This window comes from Cucumis melo, chromosome 12 (assembly GCF_025177605.1).
Source record: "Cucumis melo cultivar AY chromosome 12, USDA_Cmelo_AY_1.0, whole genome shotgun sequence".
NCBI lineage: Eukaryota > Viridiplantae > Streptophyta > Magnoliopsida > Cucurbitales > Cucurbitaceae > Cucumis > Cucumis melo.
Window position 1 is genome coordinate 26,575,624 of NC_066868.1, and position 21,111 is coordinate 26,596,734.

Here is a 21,111-nt window from a genome sequence, read left to right on the forward strand (position 1 = left end):
TCATATTATTTGAGATTCTATTAAAAGATACCTCGAAGAAACCCTAAGCATGATAGTTATGAAGGACTCAGGACACAGTATACAACAACTCGAGTTCATAGATTATTTCTTGTTTTATAGTATTTTTCAATTTCTTGCACTATACAAATCTCTTGTTGTGCTATATTTCATATTATACTTTCCAGTTTTCTTTTCTTTTTTTTTTGCATTATATCGTGTTAATAATATATAAAAATGATAAGTAGTGTTGGTAAAATATGTTCATAAAGTATTATTTCAATAGACATCATATATGGATACTACACACATTCATATCTTTTGAAGGCTGACTAACTAAACTGAAAAGAGATTGGATATTTATTAATCAGGAATGAGATGTTTCCTAAGAAAGCAGCATATGATGAAAAGACAGATAAAAACGAAAGAAAAAGTAACTAAAGAATTGTTTTTGCCAAATGACCCTTTATTTATTCTTCTTTTTTATTATTTTCTGAACTACAAAATTGACATAAGATTCTAGGCAAAGTTAGGTTGGCCTAAGAGGGTGGAACAACAAAGCAAAGCACCTACTCTCATATTTCATCAAGTAGCTGATGGAATTTTCCAATGCGAGGGTAGTGGGCCAATATCATATATGATCTCTCTATGGCAAGACCATACGAGTTTGATGGCTTCCGGGGTTCCAATACCTGCACCTCTTGGGTCTCCTGCAGGTCCAAACCTATATATATACCAAAACATTTTCTTAGCCACCATTATCAAATATATCTATACAATAATCTGCTGAGGTTCAAAAGGAGAAAGAGCTCATTCATAGTTTACCAATGGTTTTGTGGAGCTCCCGTTGTTCTCGCTCGTAAACCTACGTACGTTGTTCCATTCACAGTTTTGCCAATAACTTCCTGCAAACAACTCCACAAGTTACTATAATCTACAACTCTTAAAATAGTAGTAGCATCTAGTTCAAAGTACTATTGACAACAAGGAATTTTGAGTCGTATTTAACCGATATGAATGAATGATGGCCCGTGACAGGAACTTTTTCTAGAGAAAATACAGAAAGTGATCTATAAACTCACCTGCAAGAAAAGAGGGTCATTTGAAACAACGGCAGCAGTTAGATGAGCATGCATTCGCTCAAGAGCATCCAACACAACCGAAAGTTGATCTCTCTTGTATTCCGTAACAATCTGCAAACACCAGCAATAAATTGATTCTAAAAGGTGCTTATTTTATTCATGGTAAAAGGCAACAAGAATTTAAACGGAGTTGGTCACGAGAAAAATTCCATACATATTTAGACACTACTTAGAAAAAATTTTAGGTTTTAAATAACTTCTTTTCTTCATATTTACCTGGAATGGTCCAAAAATTTCCTTGGTCACAAGCTCATAGTTCTCATCTTTCATCATTTCTTCAAGTGGAATATATAATGCAGTGGGTTTTATAGCGCCATATATGGATGGAATAGAATGGTTTTTTAGAGGTTCACCTCCAAAAAGCAACTTTGCCCCTGGAATCTTGAGCAATTTATTCATGTGATCTAGTATCGCTTCCGTTGTCAACTGAACAACCAACAAAAGTGTTACTTTAATAAAAATATATATCACATGGATCACAATATGAATTGAAACAAAAAAGGGTAGTATCATACTGTAAGAACTGGGCCAATTGTTAAATCGGTCAAATTTCTTCTCTCTGCAAGATCCTTTATCTTCGAAATAAGCGAAGTGGTTGACCAATTCTGCAACAAAATGATATCGTTAGAAAAGATATTGGACTTGGAGAATAAAAAGTATAAGAAAAAAAGCAATTAATCCCATAGATGTAGTACGCAAAACAAAACTTAAACATTAAACCTCATGCATAAACAGTATAGACTGTGCTGAACACTTTTGGCCACTACAAGCATATGCATCTTGATCACAAACCCATGCAACATAGTCTTCCTGCAATTTAGTAACCACAAAAAATAAGGAAGAAAATTGACATTTTGTATCGAAGGTGCAGAAATGGTATGACATGTGATACAGCTAATGACCTCTCGAACATCTGGTCCTAAGACTTTCCAATCAAAACCTGCATCTTCCAATTTAATGCGACCCTTCAAGTCAACAGCTAACTTATCTGCCACCCTTGAGCTTCCGGTGAAAAGAGTCATGGATGGATTTGCCTATAAAATTCGTAGGATAACTTAGGCCATAAATCTAACATGTTGATTCATTTATTTTATTCAACAAAAGTAAATGAACTTGAACACTAAGTTCTTTTTTTCTAATCATGGCACATCTTCAAGCACTACTGTATTAACTATTAACAATATTTGAAAAATTATAGATAGATAGATTTCATAATAATATTTACACACACATAATATCTGCAGCAATCAAGTATAAAATATTCAAGTACCATCGTATGCTTACAAATTTACCTCCATCAATAACTTGTTCATGGTCTTCCCATCACAATTTATAAAATCTAAATCTTCTAGAGGTAGTCCACAATGGTGAAGCAATCGAATCATTTGCTCCATAACAATGCTAACCTACAACATATTTAAAAAAAAAATCGTAGTTATTTTATTTATAAGTTAAAATTAAAATATTTATTAGTTTATGTGTATACCATAATATAATTTTCTTATTCAACCATAAAAAATTACCTTGCTATCGACTTTTAAAACGGGTTTGTTGCCCATGTAAAGTGCACCCATCAACTGAAGTACAGGAATTTCTAATGGAAAGTTGAAAGGAGTGACAATCGCAACCTACAAATGTTTGCAATTTATTGAGCAGAAATATAAACATTGAAAATTAAGGACATAAAATATATCGAGCATTTAAACTTTATCTTGAAAACTACTTGAAATTACTTAATATAGACAAACCTTATCTGGCCTAAGAAAAAGCCAGGCGAACCTAATTATTTACTACTACAATTATATATCTCTTAGTTATGTTGTTTTTAAATTCATCTATACATATTTTATGAATATTTCATTTATCAAAAGAGAATCAATAACAACAGTTTTTCTTTTCTTTTCTTATTTTCTTTTTTGATTTTATAGAGGAGTCATCTAAGTTGTCTTACGGGACCATAAGGCCAACGGAAACCATGACTTTGTTGTCCAAGATGATCTCCAGGTACTGCAAAGGACCTTGCTAGGAAGCGAACCTGTATACAAACATCATAAACAACTAAACAAACTCTTCACACGAATAACTTGTTAGGAAATGTTCTATGTGACAAAACTCCATTTGGTTTCATTAACTAATTGTTTTAACTTTTAAGTACATTTCAATCCTTGGAGCGTGAATAGAGATCATATTGCAAGCATTGTAAAAAATAGGTAGTTACAACTTACAAGCAAGATCACTAAAACATGAAACACACCTACAATCATGTTTTTAAAATAGTAATAAATGCAATATTCATAAGATTCATCTTACTTATTTGCTAAAGAAATATATACATACATATATATACACAAACAACTCCAACTCAAATTACATTGACGAAGATAAAGGGAGAGTTAGACTTAAGTGCATGATATACTAAATTTCCTCACTCGTCCATAGGAGTCTTAGAAGGGTCTCTATAGTTTCTTTCAAGTCAATTTTCTCACGCATTATGTTTAAAATAACGACTTTAAATGAGTTCTCATAAAAAATGTGGGCCTGTCCAAGACCCAAAGTTTAGAGACATCAAGGGTTTTCCTAGAAAGTTTAGTTCACTAGACCTAAGCCAACATGGTCATTCCTTAAGGCTGACCTCAAAAGAGTTGTTCAAGTAACCAATTAAGCAGTATTACAACAAAAACCATTGACCAACTACTTTCATTAGACCTTACCTGATCGCCAGAGAAGTTCCGTAGAAATTTAACAGTAACGTTTACTTCAGCACAAGCTTGCTGATAACTTTTTGGAGAAACTCTTTGAATTAGCCTTGCGAAGAAGTCAGTCACCTGCAAAACCATGTTTTGTTTGAGTAAACTATTGTAAAAAGAATGTCACCTAAAGTACAAAGGGCAAGAGAAGTAAGAAAACACTGACAAGGAAAGAGTTAAACAATTAAATGTTCATCACACCTCTGGCTTGGAAAGCACGTCAGCAGCCTTGGAAGATACATCTCCAAACAACAAATATCTGCAAATATGACAAAATGTAATAGAATATTTATGTCAAATTAACAATCTCGCTCAAGCAAAGGACCAATGAGACAAAAATTAGAGAGAAACTAAAGAAAATTATCTACAAAGTGATCTATAAGAACCTCTCAGGCGATTTGAAAGGATTGTGTAAGCCATGCTTTGGGCATTTGGTCAGACTCTTCACAAATGGCTGCAAAAGCAATCCACCAAGTAAAGGAAAGCAGATTTTTAAAGAAATAAGCAGTCATTAGTAGCAGTACCTGAATCTCTGTTTCGTTGATTTCGGCAACTCTAATAAATGGTTCTCCATTTAGAGGATCTACAATAGTATTCCAACCGGACGATCCAATCCATTTACCCTGCACTAAAATAAAAACATGTTGTGTAAACATTCCTTTTCTTATGCAATGAATAAGTTTAGTCAAATACACAATATCCAACATTAATTTTAGTATAAGATAACAAATAAAAAAAATGAATAAACAACCGTTATTAATCATTGCAGCTCGTACAAGATATTACAGCAACTTTACTCACCCAAATTGAGAACGTCTCCTGGCTTAGAACCTGATATTTGGTCCACTTCTACAGTGGAGAAAACCATAGAATGAACCGTTCTGCTTTCAGAAGAAGAAAAGGGTTACATAAAAACATGAAGAGAACATAACATAGGATCCCAAAAAAATAAATAATTATTTGTTTATTTGTTATAAACTGTAATCACAAAAACAAAGTACGAAAATAATGAATTAAACCCTTTTACATTATACATATAGATTTGATTTGGATTAAACCAATTCAATTTGGGATGAAAATAAGAACTAGGAAAACGTGCAACCAGATTGATAATAATTCTAACATCAAGTTAAGTGATCAAAATAGATTAAACCCACATCCAAAACAATCTCATAATCATGGAAAACAAAATCCCACCATCATCAGCAGTCAAGATTTCGACAAAACGGAAACGGATTTTCTGCATAAAAAATGAAAGATCGATCTTACCTGAAAGAGCTAAAGGCCGTGGTGGAGGTGCGAAGAAATGGTGTGTGAACATTCCGTCGGAGAAGTAACCGAGATAAAACCGGCGCCATAACAAAGGGAAAGAATCAAAGCAGAGAGCACAAAATGGGAAAATCCCAAATGAAAAGATGAGTTCTTTACTTCGAGGTACTGTCAGACAGGGAGAAGGAGACCAACCCACTCACTGATTTCCTTATGTGAGTTTGAGTATGGTTTTCTTTTTGGCAGCTCTTCAATGGAAATTAAATTACAATTTTTGTTTTGTTTTGTTTTCTTGTTCTTAAACAAAAAACTATGGAAGCAAGGATTGAGAATTAAGATCTAGTCACTAGTCTTATCTTTCTCCTACAAATACGTGTGTGACTTGAAATTATCCAATACACTCACAAATCCTAATTTTAGGACATCCAACGAATGACAAACTAAATCAAATCTATTTAGTTAATAAAAATTCATTTTGAAAGAAAATATGTTTGTAAAATTGATAAACATTGCACAAAGAACACACTACTAATATAGAGAAAATGTGCCACCTTCTAACATCTCTCAGAAGTCTCTTACTTAAAGGCTAAATAACAAATAGGAGGTGAATTATATGAATACCAAAAGTGTATGGTTGTAGAATATATTAATGCATAGATACACATAGGGTAACTCGTCTTCTATATAGACAACTATTATAATAAATTTAAAATTGTTTCAAGGTTAATAATAAAACCAAAATTACATATTAACTTCTTTTCTTTTTAAGTTTAGTTATTAAGTTTGTCTATTTGGTCTTACAATTATATGTTTTTAGAAATCTATTATAAGTTTTTGAAAATTTATGAATGAAATCAATACAAACTTTAGTCTTGAGGAATAAATGATGGATAAGTCTTTTGTGTTGGACCTCAAAAATTTTGGGCTAATAGTGAATGGGTTATAATGGATTGGGCCAAAATGAAATAGTTTCGATGAAAAAGAAAATTCATTTAAAAATTACTAATTATTTGTTTTTCTTTTATTTTCTTTGTTTTTTTTTTTTTCCAGTTGTTTTACTTCATAGAGTTTAAAGCATAGTGTTGAATTAGGGAAATAATTTCACCTAAATGAGAATCCACCCTATCCATTGTCCAATAAGTTATGTCATCAACCACAGTTCGAGATCATCGAATATGACAAAATTCGATCTTTTGTCGTAAACTCTATTAGAGTTAACTCATTTTATACGCTTATCAATAATTACACTGCTATCATGTTGTTTTAATCCTCTACCAACTAATGATGATTGCACGATCGAATCCACTCTCCATAAACATGGTTGTAATCACTTTAACCTCAAGAAACAAAATATCCAATAAATCTAAAACATGTCAATATAATACTTTTAATAAGTTGTGATTCTGATCAGACTATTTAACATTTGGTTTTTTATTTATTATTTGTCAATATTTCAATGAAAAAAGGTCCAACGAGCATATATTAATGAAACTTGAGCCTGCAACAAAGATAAAATCTCATCAACACAACAAACGTGTCTTATCTATCCTACTCTAAAAAAGGGGCTGGGAAATTAAGCATGGTATTATGAGCATAGTTTATTTTGTCAATCAACTTTAATAATTTAAATTTTGGTTAGCACGTTTAAATTAAGTATAAAGAAATAGTCTGATTGAAACAATACTTTGTTTACTGCATTCTCAATTCCACTTCATTTGGTTTTTAGACTTTCTCGGTATGTTTATTTTATGTCATTGTACTTATAACATTGGTTCGTTTTGATTCGTATATTTTAAAAAATGTTCATTTTAGTTTTATACTTCAACTTTGAGTTATAGTTTCCACGTACTTTTAAAAAACAACAATTTTAGTCTATAAAAAATGGAATATAAATGAAAACTAAGATACTCATTTTTTAAAATGACACAAACAAAAACTGATAATCAAAACAAAACCACAATAGTATCTAAACCAAATAGTTATTAGTTAATCAAGATTAAAATATTTGATTATTATTAAAGCCATCCGCACATATATTATTTTTATTCAAGAAAATATTTCAATTTAAATTTCGTTCGAAAAACACACGAATGAGACTCATAATTAATTTAGGCTCTTTCAAAAATCATCAACGTTTCAACTCTACTACTTTAAAAAGCAATAATACTAAAGAATATAAATTATCGTTTCACCGATATAATAAAAATTTAGAAGTTTAATTGATACAAATTATATGAAAATTTTGAAAATAATATATAAATCGATACACTTACCCATACCAAAGATTATACTTTAAATTGACATGATTATAATTTTTTTTTTTTTTTTTTTTGCTTAGAAGAAGTTTTCTTATTATTTATCTCAAAAATCTTAGTTGGTCAATTCACAATTTCAACCACTTTTTCAGTTTTTGCCTTTTTCATGTCCCAAGAGTTTCTTTTAATTAATAGTTTTATTTCTCATCAAACTTAAAGTTTAAATTAAACAAACAAATTAAAAAACATATTTTTTTAAAAAAAGAAAAGAAGAAAAAAAAAAGTTTTTTTTTTTTAAAATATATATATTTTTCTATTATTTCCTTCTCTCTTCACGTTCTTTAAAATATAAAAATTGAAAAATTTAACAGCTTGGCTGCTTTTGTCACCTTTTGTTCTTCTTCTTTTATTTAAAACTTTTCCATAAAGTCATTTCTTAACCTCATTTCATCAACTTTTCCACTCCATAGACTATTATAAATACTTTATCTACTATTCATCAACACACACACACACAAAAAAAAAAATAGTAATTTTAATTTTATTTTGTCAATTGATAGTTAGATTTGAACAATTCATCAATTTACCAAAAGAAATTCAAATTAATTATTTTCCGTTTTCTATATTATCGTTGTTCTTAAATACACGATACACACGTATTCAATTAAAAAAAAAAAAAAAGAGAAATCAAATTGCAAATCATGTAATAAGGATATTCCAAGACCCATTCATTCACAAAATGTAGGGATTCCAGCAGTACTTATAAGAAGAAGAAGAAGAAGAAGAAGAAAAACAATTTAATTTTCAACTATCTATAATTTTTCTTTTTCTCAATTACATTTGGTATTAATATTTAATTAAAATAAAAGTGTTTTAATTTTGTCAATAATTGAATTAAAGTGGCTTAAAACCCTCTCCAAGGGGTCAGGGTCAGCATTGAGACAAAAGAAACGACCAATTGCTTTGTAATATAATACCAACTTGATTATCAACTTTGAATTTATTTTCAATTTTATTATTCTTATTGCTTTCTTTCTTTCTTTCTTTTTTTTTTTTTGTTCAATCTTATTTGTCATTTTATTTGTTAATTGGGTTTATGACGTGTGCATGTGATGATGATAAGAATCTAAAAATAAAGCATAAGATAAGACTTGTCTCCTTTGAAAATTAGCTACTTTTAAACATTTAATTTTAGTCTAAATTTTTTAAAATATCTAATATTTATTATTGTATAATCACGTCGACAATAAGTATGTGTTAATTATTGTTGAATTATACTACAATTAATTTATATACTTTCGAGTCAAGTAAAAAAAAAATTATCTTTTCGAAATATCTCAATCCTAAATTTCCACCTCTCCAATTTCCATATAACGCTCTCTTATTCCTTCACTTAAGAACAGGTCTCGCAACCCGGTTCTAAGTCTGAAGATCAACTCTAGTGGAAGTTCCAGTTCGAGTTCGTGAAGAGATCGGATTACGAGGATTCGAGCTAAACCCTAATTTAGTGTATTTAGGATATAGTTATTATGCATGTTAACTTCTAAATTGGTTTAGATGCAATTAGAATAAGATTAGATCCTTACTCTGTTGGGCATGTATTGCTCTCCATCATGTGGTAAATAATTAAAGTTTATAGACTAAATTATCACTTTTGCAAGATTTCGAAATCAAGAGTATTTTTTTTAGCCTAAAAATTAAACGATCAAGATGTCATAGCGTACGTTAGGGTTTTAATTCCGTTATTGAATTTTGTAAAAAAAAAAAAAAAATAGACTGAACATATGGTTAAATAATTACTTAATCAAAGTCAACATGATGAAATTGTAAACTGTCAACTTTAATTAAGATGGATTAATTTGAAGTAATGAAAAAAAAATAGTGATTACTATAATTTAATTATCACTACAAGTAATAAACCTAAATTAATTCTTTCTTCTTCTTCTTGTTTTTTTTTAGTCAAATTTAAAACAAAGAAAGAAAATCTAATGTAATGACAACTAGGGATTAAATAATTATTTAGTTAAATGACGATAATTAAGAAAATCTTGGATGAAGAACCATATTTAATTAATTAAGGAGGAGGGTATGTAAGTGTACGATTTCAACTTTAATTTTTTTTCATGAATATTTAAATACAATGACTTTGAAACAGAGTTGATTGATTCATTAGTATTAAAATATAAACTATAGGGTATAATATAAAGTTCGTAGTTTGCATGACCGATTGATAATAAAAATATGATGGGTATTGACCATTAATTATTTTAATGTATTTGTATTAGATCATGTTCTTATTAAACTAAGCAATTTGTTAAAGTAAGACAATCTTATAAGATATTAAAGATATGATGTAATTTAATTTCTAGTAACACATCAATTTATATTAAACTATATATATATATAAGTGTTTGTATTATTACATTGACATGAGTAGGACGATGCCTTGGAAATATCTAATCTCCCTAACTCGATCGACCATATTAAAAAATAAAATTAAACACCTTGTGGTAAAACACAATATCTAAAATTTTGACATTTTTTTTTCCTCTTCCTCAATATTTTTATTACCACATCGACATGATTAATATAAACATGAGAATATAAACATAGGACATATTAATTTGACCTGATCAAAATATTATTTATATAAATTGAGGAAAAACAATACCATTTGAAATTTTAATTAATTTTGTTTTGGGTTTTAACCAAGGGTTAATGGAACCAATTAAGTGTGGTTGAAGAAAAATATATATTTAATTTTTATGTTTATTTGTGTAACGTTGAAATAATTTAAAATAATAATTTTATTTATTGATTGTATTAATTGGAAAAAAGAGGGTATCTCTAGGTTTTATATATATATATATATATATATATATATATATTCTTAAATTGTTCACTCATTTCTTCCAAAAAGTCTAACTTAGTGTATGAATTTGACCTAAATCATTGAACTTTGACAGCCCACTTCAATTAATTTCATTTATTTATTTATTTGTTGTGTTTCTTCCATGTGTTTTGGCAATTCAAATAATTCCACAAAATTTTAGACATCTATATATATCTTTTCCCTTTCTATATATTAGGTATATATCACTACAAGAAATCGAACTTTTCCCGACGTCAAAAAAAACGTCGGCATAATTTACGTGGGTTGTGTTGAAAATTGTATATTTACAACTAATTTTTAAAATAATAAACGAGCTAGACCGATGGTATATAATCCACACTATAATTGATACCATCTAAAAGTCTAGCTAGGGTTATTCATCTTATATGATTAACGTTTGTCCACAAAAGATATGTTATGTCTCGTTTAAATAAATTCTATATCAATATCATATCAAGTACCACGCTACAAGAATTTTTGTCTTTGTTGACAAATCTCAAGAAATTTTGCCAACGTTTATATAAAAGTTAGTTATTAATTCCTAAATGCAAGTTAAAACTACATGCATATATACACAATAGCGATTAAACGTATTTAGTTCATTACACCATCTACATCATATAATATATATAAAAAGAATTATTGTTACGTAAGAACTATCACTAAATAGTTATAAACGACTCACAAGTACTCAATTATATTTCACACATTATTACAAATAGGATATAAAATTGATACTTAAAAAACGCTAAAATAAAACGAAATCGAGATAATAATATAAATTAAAGTTGATAGATTTGTAAATGTGATTGATGTGTACAACTCACATATATGTATATGTTGATGAATGAAAAGTCTTCTCAATTCACTTGGTAACACAGCTATATAGAGGAAAAAAACAAGAAAGTAAATGTTAAGCTAAGTTGGCCTTCTTCATTTTAAAGTCAAAAGCTCTAACTTTAAGCTAAAATAATGTTATTATTCATGTGTTGACTTTCATATTTATATAAATTAATTATATAATATAGTGTGGCTGTTGAATAATATAATTAAAAATTCTAATAAAATCACTTTTTTTTTCTTTTTACAAATTTTGCATGCATGTTCTCTCTCTCTATACGTTGAAATTTGAATTATTGGGAAAGAAGAAAAAAAAAATAATTAAGGGAAGATAATGTTGTAAAAATTTAAAAGTTAATTTACGAAAATGCCATCCAAATTTCCATATATTTTGTCTCTTCGAATATTCTTCTTTTTTCATTTTTATTCTTTTTTAAGATTACCTAAAACAAGAAAAAATGAATAAAAGAGAGAGAGGAGACTAATAATATTCTTTTTCAATGAAAATGACTTAAATTTGAGAAAATTAAGCACAAAAGAATAGAAAAAAAGAAATTTTTTTGTTTTAAAAAAAAATTTAGTCATTGCTTGTCCATAAATTTCAAACTATTATATATTTATCTTCGATTTTTTAGTTCATAGACTTTATACTTTTATCTGTGTAGGTCAAAGACTCGACTTTTAGTTCTTAGTATTAACTTTCAATAATTACAATGTGAACGAGTAGATTAATTTTAATAATAGTGATAGAAAACTTATTTATTTATTAAAAAATTAATTTTTTAAAATTAAAGTTAATAAAATCACTTGTCGAAGAAACTTGAGAGTAAAATTTAACATTTTGAAACTTATGAACAAATGAAAAACTAAATTCAAAATTTAGAAGATAAAATTACAACATTTTGATATATATATTAGAATTATAAAAACTAACAAATTTGACAAGTTATTTACAAAATATAACAAAATTTCAGATTCTATCAATAATAGACATTGATAAATACTGATATGCTTCTATCAGTGATATTGATAGATGATGATAGAAATTTATCATTTATAGAATCTAAAACTTTGCCATATATTATAAATATTTTAGTTTATTTTGTTAGAGTTGAAAATGTCTCATACACACATGTATATATATATATATATAATACAGAAATTGTGGGGCTTTTAATTTTATTTTGAAATGCCACGGTGGAGGGGGAAGCCACAAGTTGGTGTATAGTAGAAACAAAGAGGGGATACACGTCAGCATTGGATGTGTCATTATTATAATTAGTGTATTCTTGGTTAATAAAAAAGTCAAAGGAAGGGACCAATCAGAAAGCTTCTTAATTAAATCGATACTCAAAATTTGACTTTACCGTTATTAAATGTTGTAAATGTAGAAAGAAAAGAGAGAAAGAAAGAAAAGGAATGAGGTGGACGACGGCAGCACGCCGGTGGCTAATCTATGGAGATTTTTGACCCTTAAATTTTAAAAAATCCACTTCTCAATCTCACTTCTTTACGTACGAAACTTCCACCCTCTTCTCTCTTCTTGAAAACACAAATAATCAACTCTCGATTCATTAATATTCGGTCGAGCATAACTCAAGGATAATTGATGTAGTATCCCAATAAGTTGATAGGTGAAAGGTGAAGAATATACAATATTTATATATCATCTGACGCTCATTCTCTCACTCGTGTATTTGACCTATGTATGTAGTCACCTATGACCTAAAAGCTTGAACTAATAGGTGAAGGTAAAATTTGATATCGTATTATTTTAATGTATACACTCTCGGTTTAAAATATGTTACAACATATATGAGTATTTTCAACCCTCTTTATTAACATTAGACCAATGAATTTAAACTGATTTTGCTTTTAAAGTTTGACACATATATTTGACTCTAATATAATGCCTAAAATATCTTGTATGAATTAAAACTACTATAAAAAGATATGATTCACATATTTCTCAAACGCGAGATTTTGTATTATAATAAATAACGATGTAGAATTTTTTTTTTTTTTTTTGTCAAGCCTATTTCTCAATCATCTTGAAGTTTCAAAACAATTACATTTAATAGTTATTATTAAATGTAGTTACTAAATATGTGTACGATAGGTTTCAACTTTGAACATTGTGTTTATTGAATCTCTTAAATGACTTACAAAATTTGTGTAATTTAGATGTAAGAGTTCTAATAGTTGAAGGTTTATGAGTACTTACTAGACACGATTTGAAAATGAAAGATTCATGAATTAAAGGTTCACACAACTTTCGATAATAACCGATACGACTAAAAATGGGCATAAATAATAGTCGTCGTCTTTAACTTGTCGGATAAGAAAAGGGGGAAAATATGGATCACTATTAAAAAAAAAAACGGAAAGGATCGAAGAAAAAGGAATAGAATAGAGAGACTTGTTGTTGGGCACATTTTATCCAAAGAGTTGACGTTTGAATTCTTTGTAGAGAGGTTGTTTAGGTTTTGATTATCAATATATTTAATAGTGAATTAAAAACAAAGTCTTTCTCTACGTCCTATAATATGAAATTATATATATATATATATATTGCAAGTTGAGGGCTTTGAAATGGGGGGTTTGACATTTAAAGAAGAAAAGGGGATGCGTTGAAATCTTGAAACCCCAAAATTTAGAGGTTTGATTGGCAAAAACTAAAATTGGTATGGCTAAGTCAAAATAATAAACCTCTTATTGATCCCTTTTCTCTTTGATTTCCCTTTATATATATCTTCTCTACAACTCCCATAGACTTCATTCAATTAGGAAAAACCCCCTTTTCAAACCAAAAAAGAAGAAGAGACTAGGGATTCTCTTTCATGGAGGCTGCTGCTGCTTTTGGCCGTCCAAGGCCCGTTGTCAAGACCGAGAAACCTCCGGTTCGCGACGTTAGTCATGACGACGATCGGGATTCTCCCTCTAAACAACAACAACAACAACAACATCTCCTCGTTAAGGTATGTATAGAGATCTCGCCTTTTCAACTCGAAGAAAGACGGTTTTAATTTAGTTGACAGTAAAGTAAACGATTTGTACGAATTTTCGTTACATGATAATTTAGTCTCCTTCGTGTATATATATATAAGATTGAATCGAAGTTTAATTTCTAATACTTTGTTTAATTAATTTAACTATGGTTGTTGTTGATTTAATTTATATCAGAGAGCTGGGAACAACCATGCAAAACAAGAACATGATACTGAAGATAAAACAAGTTGTTCATCTGATCAAAAGGATTTGAGCTGCATCAAACTGCAGGTTAGCTTAATTGTTTTTTATTTCATTTTAAATTCAATTCAGCCTATAATCATTTTGTATAAACAAAGAACAAAGACTGGGAGAGTTTTTTTTCATACTTTTTATAAGAAGAATTGATAATATTACATAAAAATTTTCTGTAATATTTTCGATTTATTATTATTATTATTACTTAATTAAAATGGTCAAATATATATATGAGATTAAAGAAAGTAAAAATTTCTTATCCACACCTAATTATTCTTACAATAATCAGCAATTTGGAATACTTATAAAAAATAAAAATAATAAAGAAATAAAGGGTAACAAGTTAAATTAATCCACAATTAAATAATTAAATTTGAAGTTTGAAGTTTGTGGCCATTTAATTAATCACATGGTATAAGATTCCATTTTTTTTTTTGTAGATTACAAATAATATTAGTATTTAAATGTCCAAATTAATGTAGATCAACACTTGATAACACAAATTAAAAACGAGCAACTATAATTTACCACAATCCTTTTTTTTTTTAATCAAACTAAAAATTGACTCTTAAAATTTTGACCCATTTACTAGATATTTATATGTAATTGATTATAATAGAATTGAATAAAGCTAAATTTTAATTCTTGAGATTTTAATTAAAATTTAGAATTTGAGGACTTTAATAAAGAAAGAAATAATATTTATTTGGTTTGGTCGAACAGGAAGATCAATTGGAATCTGCTCGAGCAGAAATGGGGGAAGTAAGAGAAGAAAACCAAAGACTAAAACAAAGTTTAAACCAAATCATGAAGGATTATGAAGCTTTGAAAATGCAATTCCTAGGGATTGTCGGACGAGACTCTAAGAAATTACAAGACGACGACAACGATGTGAATAAGGAACAACAACAACAGCAACACGATGACGATCAAATCGAACTGGTTTCACTTTCTTTGGGGAGGTTTCCGGTGTCGGAGAAGATCAAAAAAGTAGCTGATGAGAAAAGCTCTATGAATATCATCATAGGCGGTGGTGACCAGGACGAAGAAGCAGCGTGTAAAGAGGCTTTATCTCTCGGTTTGAACTGCAAATTCGAACGGGAAGAATCGATGGTGGCTGTCGTTAAAGAAGTCGATTCTCCAAATAGTTTTGATCATGAGGCGACGAAGGAGGAAGCTGGAGAGACAAATTGGCCATCTAAAGGGGGGAAGACAATGAGAAGTGTTGAAGATGATGTTACACCGCAAAACCCACCCAAACGCGCAAGAGTTTGCGTTAGAGCCCGATGTGAAACCGCCACGGTTAGTACTATCATATTATCCTTAAATTCCATGTTTATGGTCATTTAGCTTGAATATATTAAGGTATAATAAGAGAAAATTAGACTTTCATTATTTGGTTTATAATTAAATTTTAGTCCCTATGTTTTGATAAAATAATTACAAATAATTTTTAAAAAATAAATTATATATCTATGAGTAATTTATCGAACAATTTATTCAAATTTTATCAAACTATAGACATATAAATTCTAACTATTAAAAATGTTTTTTTTACTAAATTTATAATTGTATTGATTTTCAATTTAGTGTTCTTATGATTTGGTCTTATTATAACCTAATCTTCATATCTTTCAAATTTTGGTTAAATTATTATTATTATAAATTTAGTCCTCACTTTTGTATTAATTTGACCTAGCTATAAACTAAATTGAGGTTTGATTTCATAATAGGTCATGATTTATTTTACATGCATCTCGGCTTTAGGTCGCCATTTATAATAATCTTTAGTAATCTTGAATTTTCATAATAATGATGCAGATGAACGATGGTTGCCAATGGAGGAAATATGGGCAAAAGATAGCAAAAGGAAACCCATGTCCACGAGCATATTATCGTTGCACAGGTTCACCTACATGTCTGGTAAGAAAACAAGTCCAAAGATGCGCTGACGACATGTCGATTTTGATCACCACCTATGAAGGTAATCACAACCACCCATTACCTGCCTCTGCCAACGCCATGGCCTCCACCACCTCCGCCGCTGCCTCCATGCTTCTCTCTGGCTCCACCACCTCCGCAACGACGGCGGCTTCGTCATCCACCGCATCGAATACTCTCCACGGCCTAAACTTTTACGCAAATAATTCTAAACCTAATTTTTACTTACCCAATAATAGTTCCTCTATAATTTCATCCACTTCCCCAACTCACCCCACAATCACTTTGGACCTCACTTCAAATCCTTCTTCCTCTTCTTCAAATTCCTCAACCCATTTTGGTAAGTTCACATCTAACTTTCCCAATTCTCGTTACCCTTTCACTGGCCAACTCGATTTTGGATCTTCTAGAAACAATGTGTTGTCGTGGAATAATGGTCTTCTTAGTTACAACAGAAATAACCACCCTACTACTACAACTGCCAACAATATCTATCAAAACTACATCCAACAACAACGAAACCCCACCACCTCACTACAACATCAGCAACCGCCTTTACCCGACACCATTGCTGCCGCTACCAAGGCCATCACGGCCGATCCGAGCTTTCAATCTGCTCTTGCCGCTGCACTTACATCGATCATTGGCACCGGGGGTGCTAGTGCAAGTGCTGGCCTCACCAAGTCATCGTCGGGAAGAGGCGAACAATCGTTGTTTCAATTGATGACGACGGCGGCTACTACGAATAAAGGAAATGGATGTGGGACGAGCTTTTTGAACAATATTACGACGACGACGACCACCACCACCACGAGTAATTCACCACCAACAGGCAATATGGTGTTTGTTCCAACGAATTCATTGCCGTTTTCGAATTCAAAAAGTGCGTCGGCTTCTCCAGGTGATCATATTGATCTTACCAATTAATTTGATTAATTGGGGGTTTCTGTTGGATATATTAATTTGGGGAATTTCTTTTTTGGTAATACAAAAGTGTAAATTAATAAATATGGTTTTTAAAGTGAAATTAATTAAGTTGTTGATTAATAGGAGGATTAGGATTAGCAGTGGGAAATGATACCATTTTGTTAATGTTTAGTCATTTATGTGTTAACATTTGTGGAATCTGTTCTAGAGATGGTTGGAAGAATTGGAAGCAATTCTTAATTGTAATTCTCAAAGTCTTTGTAAATGTAAATTCATCCTTCATAATCCTCACTTTATTTATAAATCACTTGTTTCCTCTTTGATTTTTCTATTAATTAATTTTTTTTTTATGGTTATTTGGATTATCCTAATTAATTTGAGTTTATATATCCTAATTACTTTCTTTCTTTTAATGATAGAAATACAATAAATATATATACTCATTGTCTCACTCCCTCTCTCTAATATTTTGGCTAATTTGAAATTTTGGTCCTTAGTTGTTAAAAAAAATGTAGTAATTCATAACAAATAACAAAGTAATAGAATTCTATTAGCATGTATTTGGAATGTATTAACATATAATTGCTTAAAATTTTATAAAAATATATGATTATAAGTTCATGTATCAAATAAATAGATATGCTAATGAGTCCATGCATATTTGTAAGTCAAATGAAAAATACAATAATATATAATAATGTTGTATACTCAACGGTTTAAAGTAGGGGTGAGCATGATAGACCGAAAATTCAAGTCGACTGACTGAAACTGATCCAACTGGTTAGAGATTAAGGAGAATTTTGATGGATGAGAGTTTTGATGTAAATAGTTTTAAAGACTCAAATTGACCTAAACCGACTGACTGTCTGATCAACCAACCAACGATCTATTTATGGTCATTAGTTGGGATTGATTTAAACATTTACGTGTGAATTTGGGACTTTCATCACTGCAATTTAATGATCACAGTAATTATATTGTTTTATTAGAACTATAATTACAGCAACATGAGGACATTTTCAATTAGGTGGGAAAGTACTCATTGGCCAATTATGTTGTTGTATTCTTTCTTTTTATATATAACCAAAGTTTTAATGCAATTTTATTATTTTTCAATTATACAACCATCTTATAACAATATATCAGGTAATTATGTGGCATCTGATATATCTTGTTCATATATAAATAAACAATCATGCAACATAATTTTTGTTATCTAATTAGTTAGGACTTGAGATGTTATATCATGCCTTAGCCCTTTGGAATGTTTTTATTAATTATTTCATGATATATAAATTAATTTGAGCTTTGATATTTTCTTTTAAGGTGGATGAGTTGATCTCTAGTTCGATCTCATTAACATAGTTGAAGATTCATCATCCTAAATCAACTATTTTGACATAACCACACTTGTAAGGTTCACATATATTTAGATATCATATACAACAAGCTGCTTAGCTTGCTTGAATTAAAATTAAAAAGGTATATAGATTTAATTTGTCCACTTGCTTAAGAAATTAGGTGAATTGATCCGTGCATATAGTTCAATTACTAAACATCGAATTAAATGAATAATTATAATAATAACAAAAATAGTTGTTTGACTTAAAATACGATCAGAAATCATTACAAAATAAGTGTTTTATGGTAGCTAAAGTCTAGCGATAGAACTATAATTAGCTCAACTATTGGAGATAAAAATGCTTATTCATGTTATGATATCAACAAGAAGAAGATGAACGATAGAAGTAAAAGAAAAGTCACAGAATACGGATTATTTGTAGATTTTATAAATTAAGGGATTACTCATAGGGTCGTCAACGACCGTGAGAGGAAAATAATGCCTTAAATACGAAGACAAAGATTATGCTTAAATATTTTACTTTTACGTACAAATGTTTGATTCATTAGTAAAATAAATCAAACAATTTATAACTATTTGATTGTCAATAAATTAATTAGGAAATCAACCTTACAAACTTTATTTAAATTTAATCGAAGAAGACTCTTGAAATTTGAGGTAGATATCCAATTCTTTATTCTCTTAATATATAACTAGCATTTGATCGCCGAAATGTTGGTGGTCAAGCACCAGACCGGTTGCGAAGTTCTCTATTGTGCATACGTTCCTTCGATTTTTTTTTTTTCAATTTCATTGAAAATTCAGCATCAAAAAGTCATAAAAGATAGTTTTTTTTTCCGCTCTTATGAGAATCAAAACCATCTATTTTTAAATTGATAATCCAAGTCTCGTCTACTAAACCATCTCGAATCTGCATAAACAAAAGAAAAGTTGCAAACACACAAAAGTAATGTTTTGGATTGTTTGGCATCTCCAAAAGTTTTTGGTTGTCTTGTCTTACACAAATTAATAATATAGCTGAAATATTATATGGTTTGGACTTAGGACAGTGACATTTCAACCAACTTTATGTTAATATATATTTGTTTGGTTGTTTTTTGAGATTTTCGAAGAATTTAATATAAAGTAGAATTCTAAGTGTCGGTGTTCGCATTTTGACATCTTAACTTAATTTGTTTGTTTGTTTGTTTTACTTTCCACTTTTAATTAAAGTTTGGTTGCGTTTTTAAGCATTGATAATGAAATTATACAAATAAAATTTTTAAACCAATAAATATACATTAAACTCCCAATTGGCTAAGTTTGTATCGAATAAATTTTCACTCCAAACATAGACTTCATAAATCTTTAAAATGTCAAATATTGTAGAGTCTTGTTAAACTAGTCAAGGTAGCTCGAAGATATTAATGTTAAACTTCATGACCCAACTCAACACTCCAAGCGCTACTTTAAACTCTTAGTCAATATTTTATTTAAAAATTATCCATTCATCGATTGTATTTGTCATATTATAAAATCAACATTTGAATTAGTTTGTATAAATTCAAGAACGAATGAAAACCATAACAAAAACATTTAGAAGTGAAATTGATACAATCAACGTAGTTTTACATTATTAGTTCAAATTTTTGATCGACTGTGTTTTCGTACAAAAAGTATATATTTTCACTTATTAAATAATATAATATTTTCAAAAATAGAAAAAAAAATGACAAGCTATTTAAACTCTATAGAACAAAATCACTAAAAGACAAAATACATTGTAATTGGTTTTTCCATAAAATGTAAATATTTTATCAAATCTTCTATTTTTTACAATTTTCCAAATGTATACTTCCACTTACTAAATAAAAAAGATTTTTCAAAAAATAGAAAAAACGACAAATTATTTACCTTCCATAAAACAAAACAACCGAAAGACAAAACTTTTTTTTTTTTTTTTTTACATAGTATAAATATTTAGTGAAATGTTTTATTTTTTAGGATTTTTTTAAATAACAGATAATAATAAATAGGATCACGTGAAAAGCACGCGGGGGGAGGTAATGGCCCAGTGGGCCTTGGGGGGGGGGGGAGTTGGGCCAAAAGGAGTGGAGGATAAGATAGAGAGATGCTTACGTTAGCCGACACAAACTGACAATCCACGTTCTAATTTCTGCACTCCACTCTTTAACGGTTCTTTTACTTCTCTTTCTCTTTTTCTCTCTCCCAACCAAAAGAATGTTTAAACTTAAAACTTATATTTTTAATTTCATTAAATCAATTATTAATTTTCCCTTTTACTTTAATTTGATTAAATATAAATTGAAACTTTCAATTTACCCACTACACACATTAATTATTCTTTTTCCTTTTCAATTTAGTTTCTTTCAATTTTTGCATTTTATTAAATATCATAAATCGCTAAATATAACAATTAAATAGTAAAATATGATGAATTGATTTTATTATTTGTAATTTTTTAAAAATATTACTATATATTTGATTATTA

The 21,111-nt window shown here is 29.3% G+C and overlaps 2 protein-coding genes across 3 annotated transcripts; one reads left to right on the plus strand and one right to left on the minus strand.

Moving 5' to 3' along the window:
* Positions 1-334: 334 nt before the first annotated feature.
* On the minus strand, positions 335-5,653 carry LOC103482928 (probable aldehyde dehydrogenase). 2 transcript variants are annotated; one of them, XM_008439330.3, is made up of 16 exons: positions 5,156-5,653; positions 4,688-4,767; positions 4,411-4,514; positions 4,273-4,340; positions 4,088-4,145; positions 3,851-3,964; positions 3,091-3,174; positions 2,663-2,767; positions 2,432-2,545; positions 2,042-2,173; positions 1,860-1,949; positions 1,655-1,744; positions 1,356-1,565; positions 1,080-1,190; positions 823-902; positions 335-721 (listed from the first exon to the last, which is right to left on the minus strand). In XM_008439330.3, the coding sequence occupies exons 1-16, from the start codon at positions 5,242-5,244 to the stop codon at positions 583-585; spliced, it is 1,668 nt and encodes a 555-aa protein (XP_008437552.2). In that variant the 5' UTR covers positions 5,245-5,653; the 3' UTR covers positions 335-582. The 2 variants fall into 2 exon arrangements, with proteins under 2 accessions (XP_008437552.2, XP_008437559.2); XM_008439337.3 differs by lacking the exon at positions 2,042-2,173 and having other exon boundaries at positions 5,156-5,481.
* Positions 5,654-13,851: 8,198 nt separating this feature from the next.
* LOC103482921 (WRKY transcription factor 72A-like) lies at positions 13,852-17,561 on the plus strand. The gene is made up of 4 exons (XM_008439317.3): positions 13,852-14,121; positions 14,327-14,422; positions 15,113-15,691; positions 16,211-17,561. Exons 1-4 carry the CDS (start codon positions 13,984-13,986, stop codon positions 17,255-17,257), a joined length of 1,860 nt encoding a protein of 619 aa, XP_008437539.2. The 5' UTR covers positions 13,852-13,983; the 3' UTR covers positions 17,258-17,561.
* The last annotated feature ends 3,550 nt before the right edge of the window (positions 17,562-21,111 follow it).

Coding starts and splice junctions, on each gene's coding strand:
- LOC103482928 (XM_008439330.3), bottom strand. CDS start 5,244: ATGGCGCCGGTTTTATCTCGGTTACTTCTCCGACGGAATGTTCACACA. Junction 4,341..4,410: donor TCAACGAAACAGAGATTCAG/GTACTGCTACTA, acceptor TTGCTTTTGCAG/CCATTTGTGAAGAGTCTGAC. Junction 2,546..2,662: donor TTTTAAAAGTCGATAGCAAG/GTAATTTTTTAT, acceptor AATATGTTGTAG/GTTAGCATTGTTATGGAGCA.
- LOC103482921 (XM_008439317.3), top strand. CDS start 13,984: ATGGAGGCTGCTGCTGCTTTTGGCCGTCCAAGGCCCGTTGTCAAGACC. Junction 14,423..15,112: donor TGAGCTGCATCAAACTGCAG/GTTAGCTTAATT, acceptor TTGGTCGAACAG/GAAGATCAATTGGAATCTGC. Junction 15,692..16,210: donor CCCGATGTGAAACCGCCACG/GTTAGTACTATC, acceptor ATAATGATGCAG/ATGAACGATGGTTGCCAATG.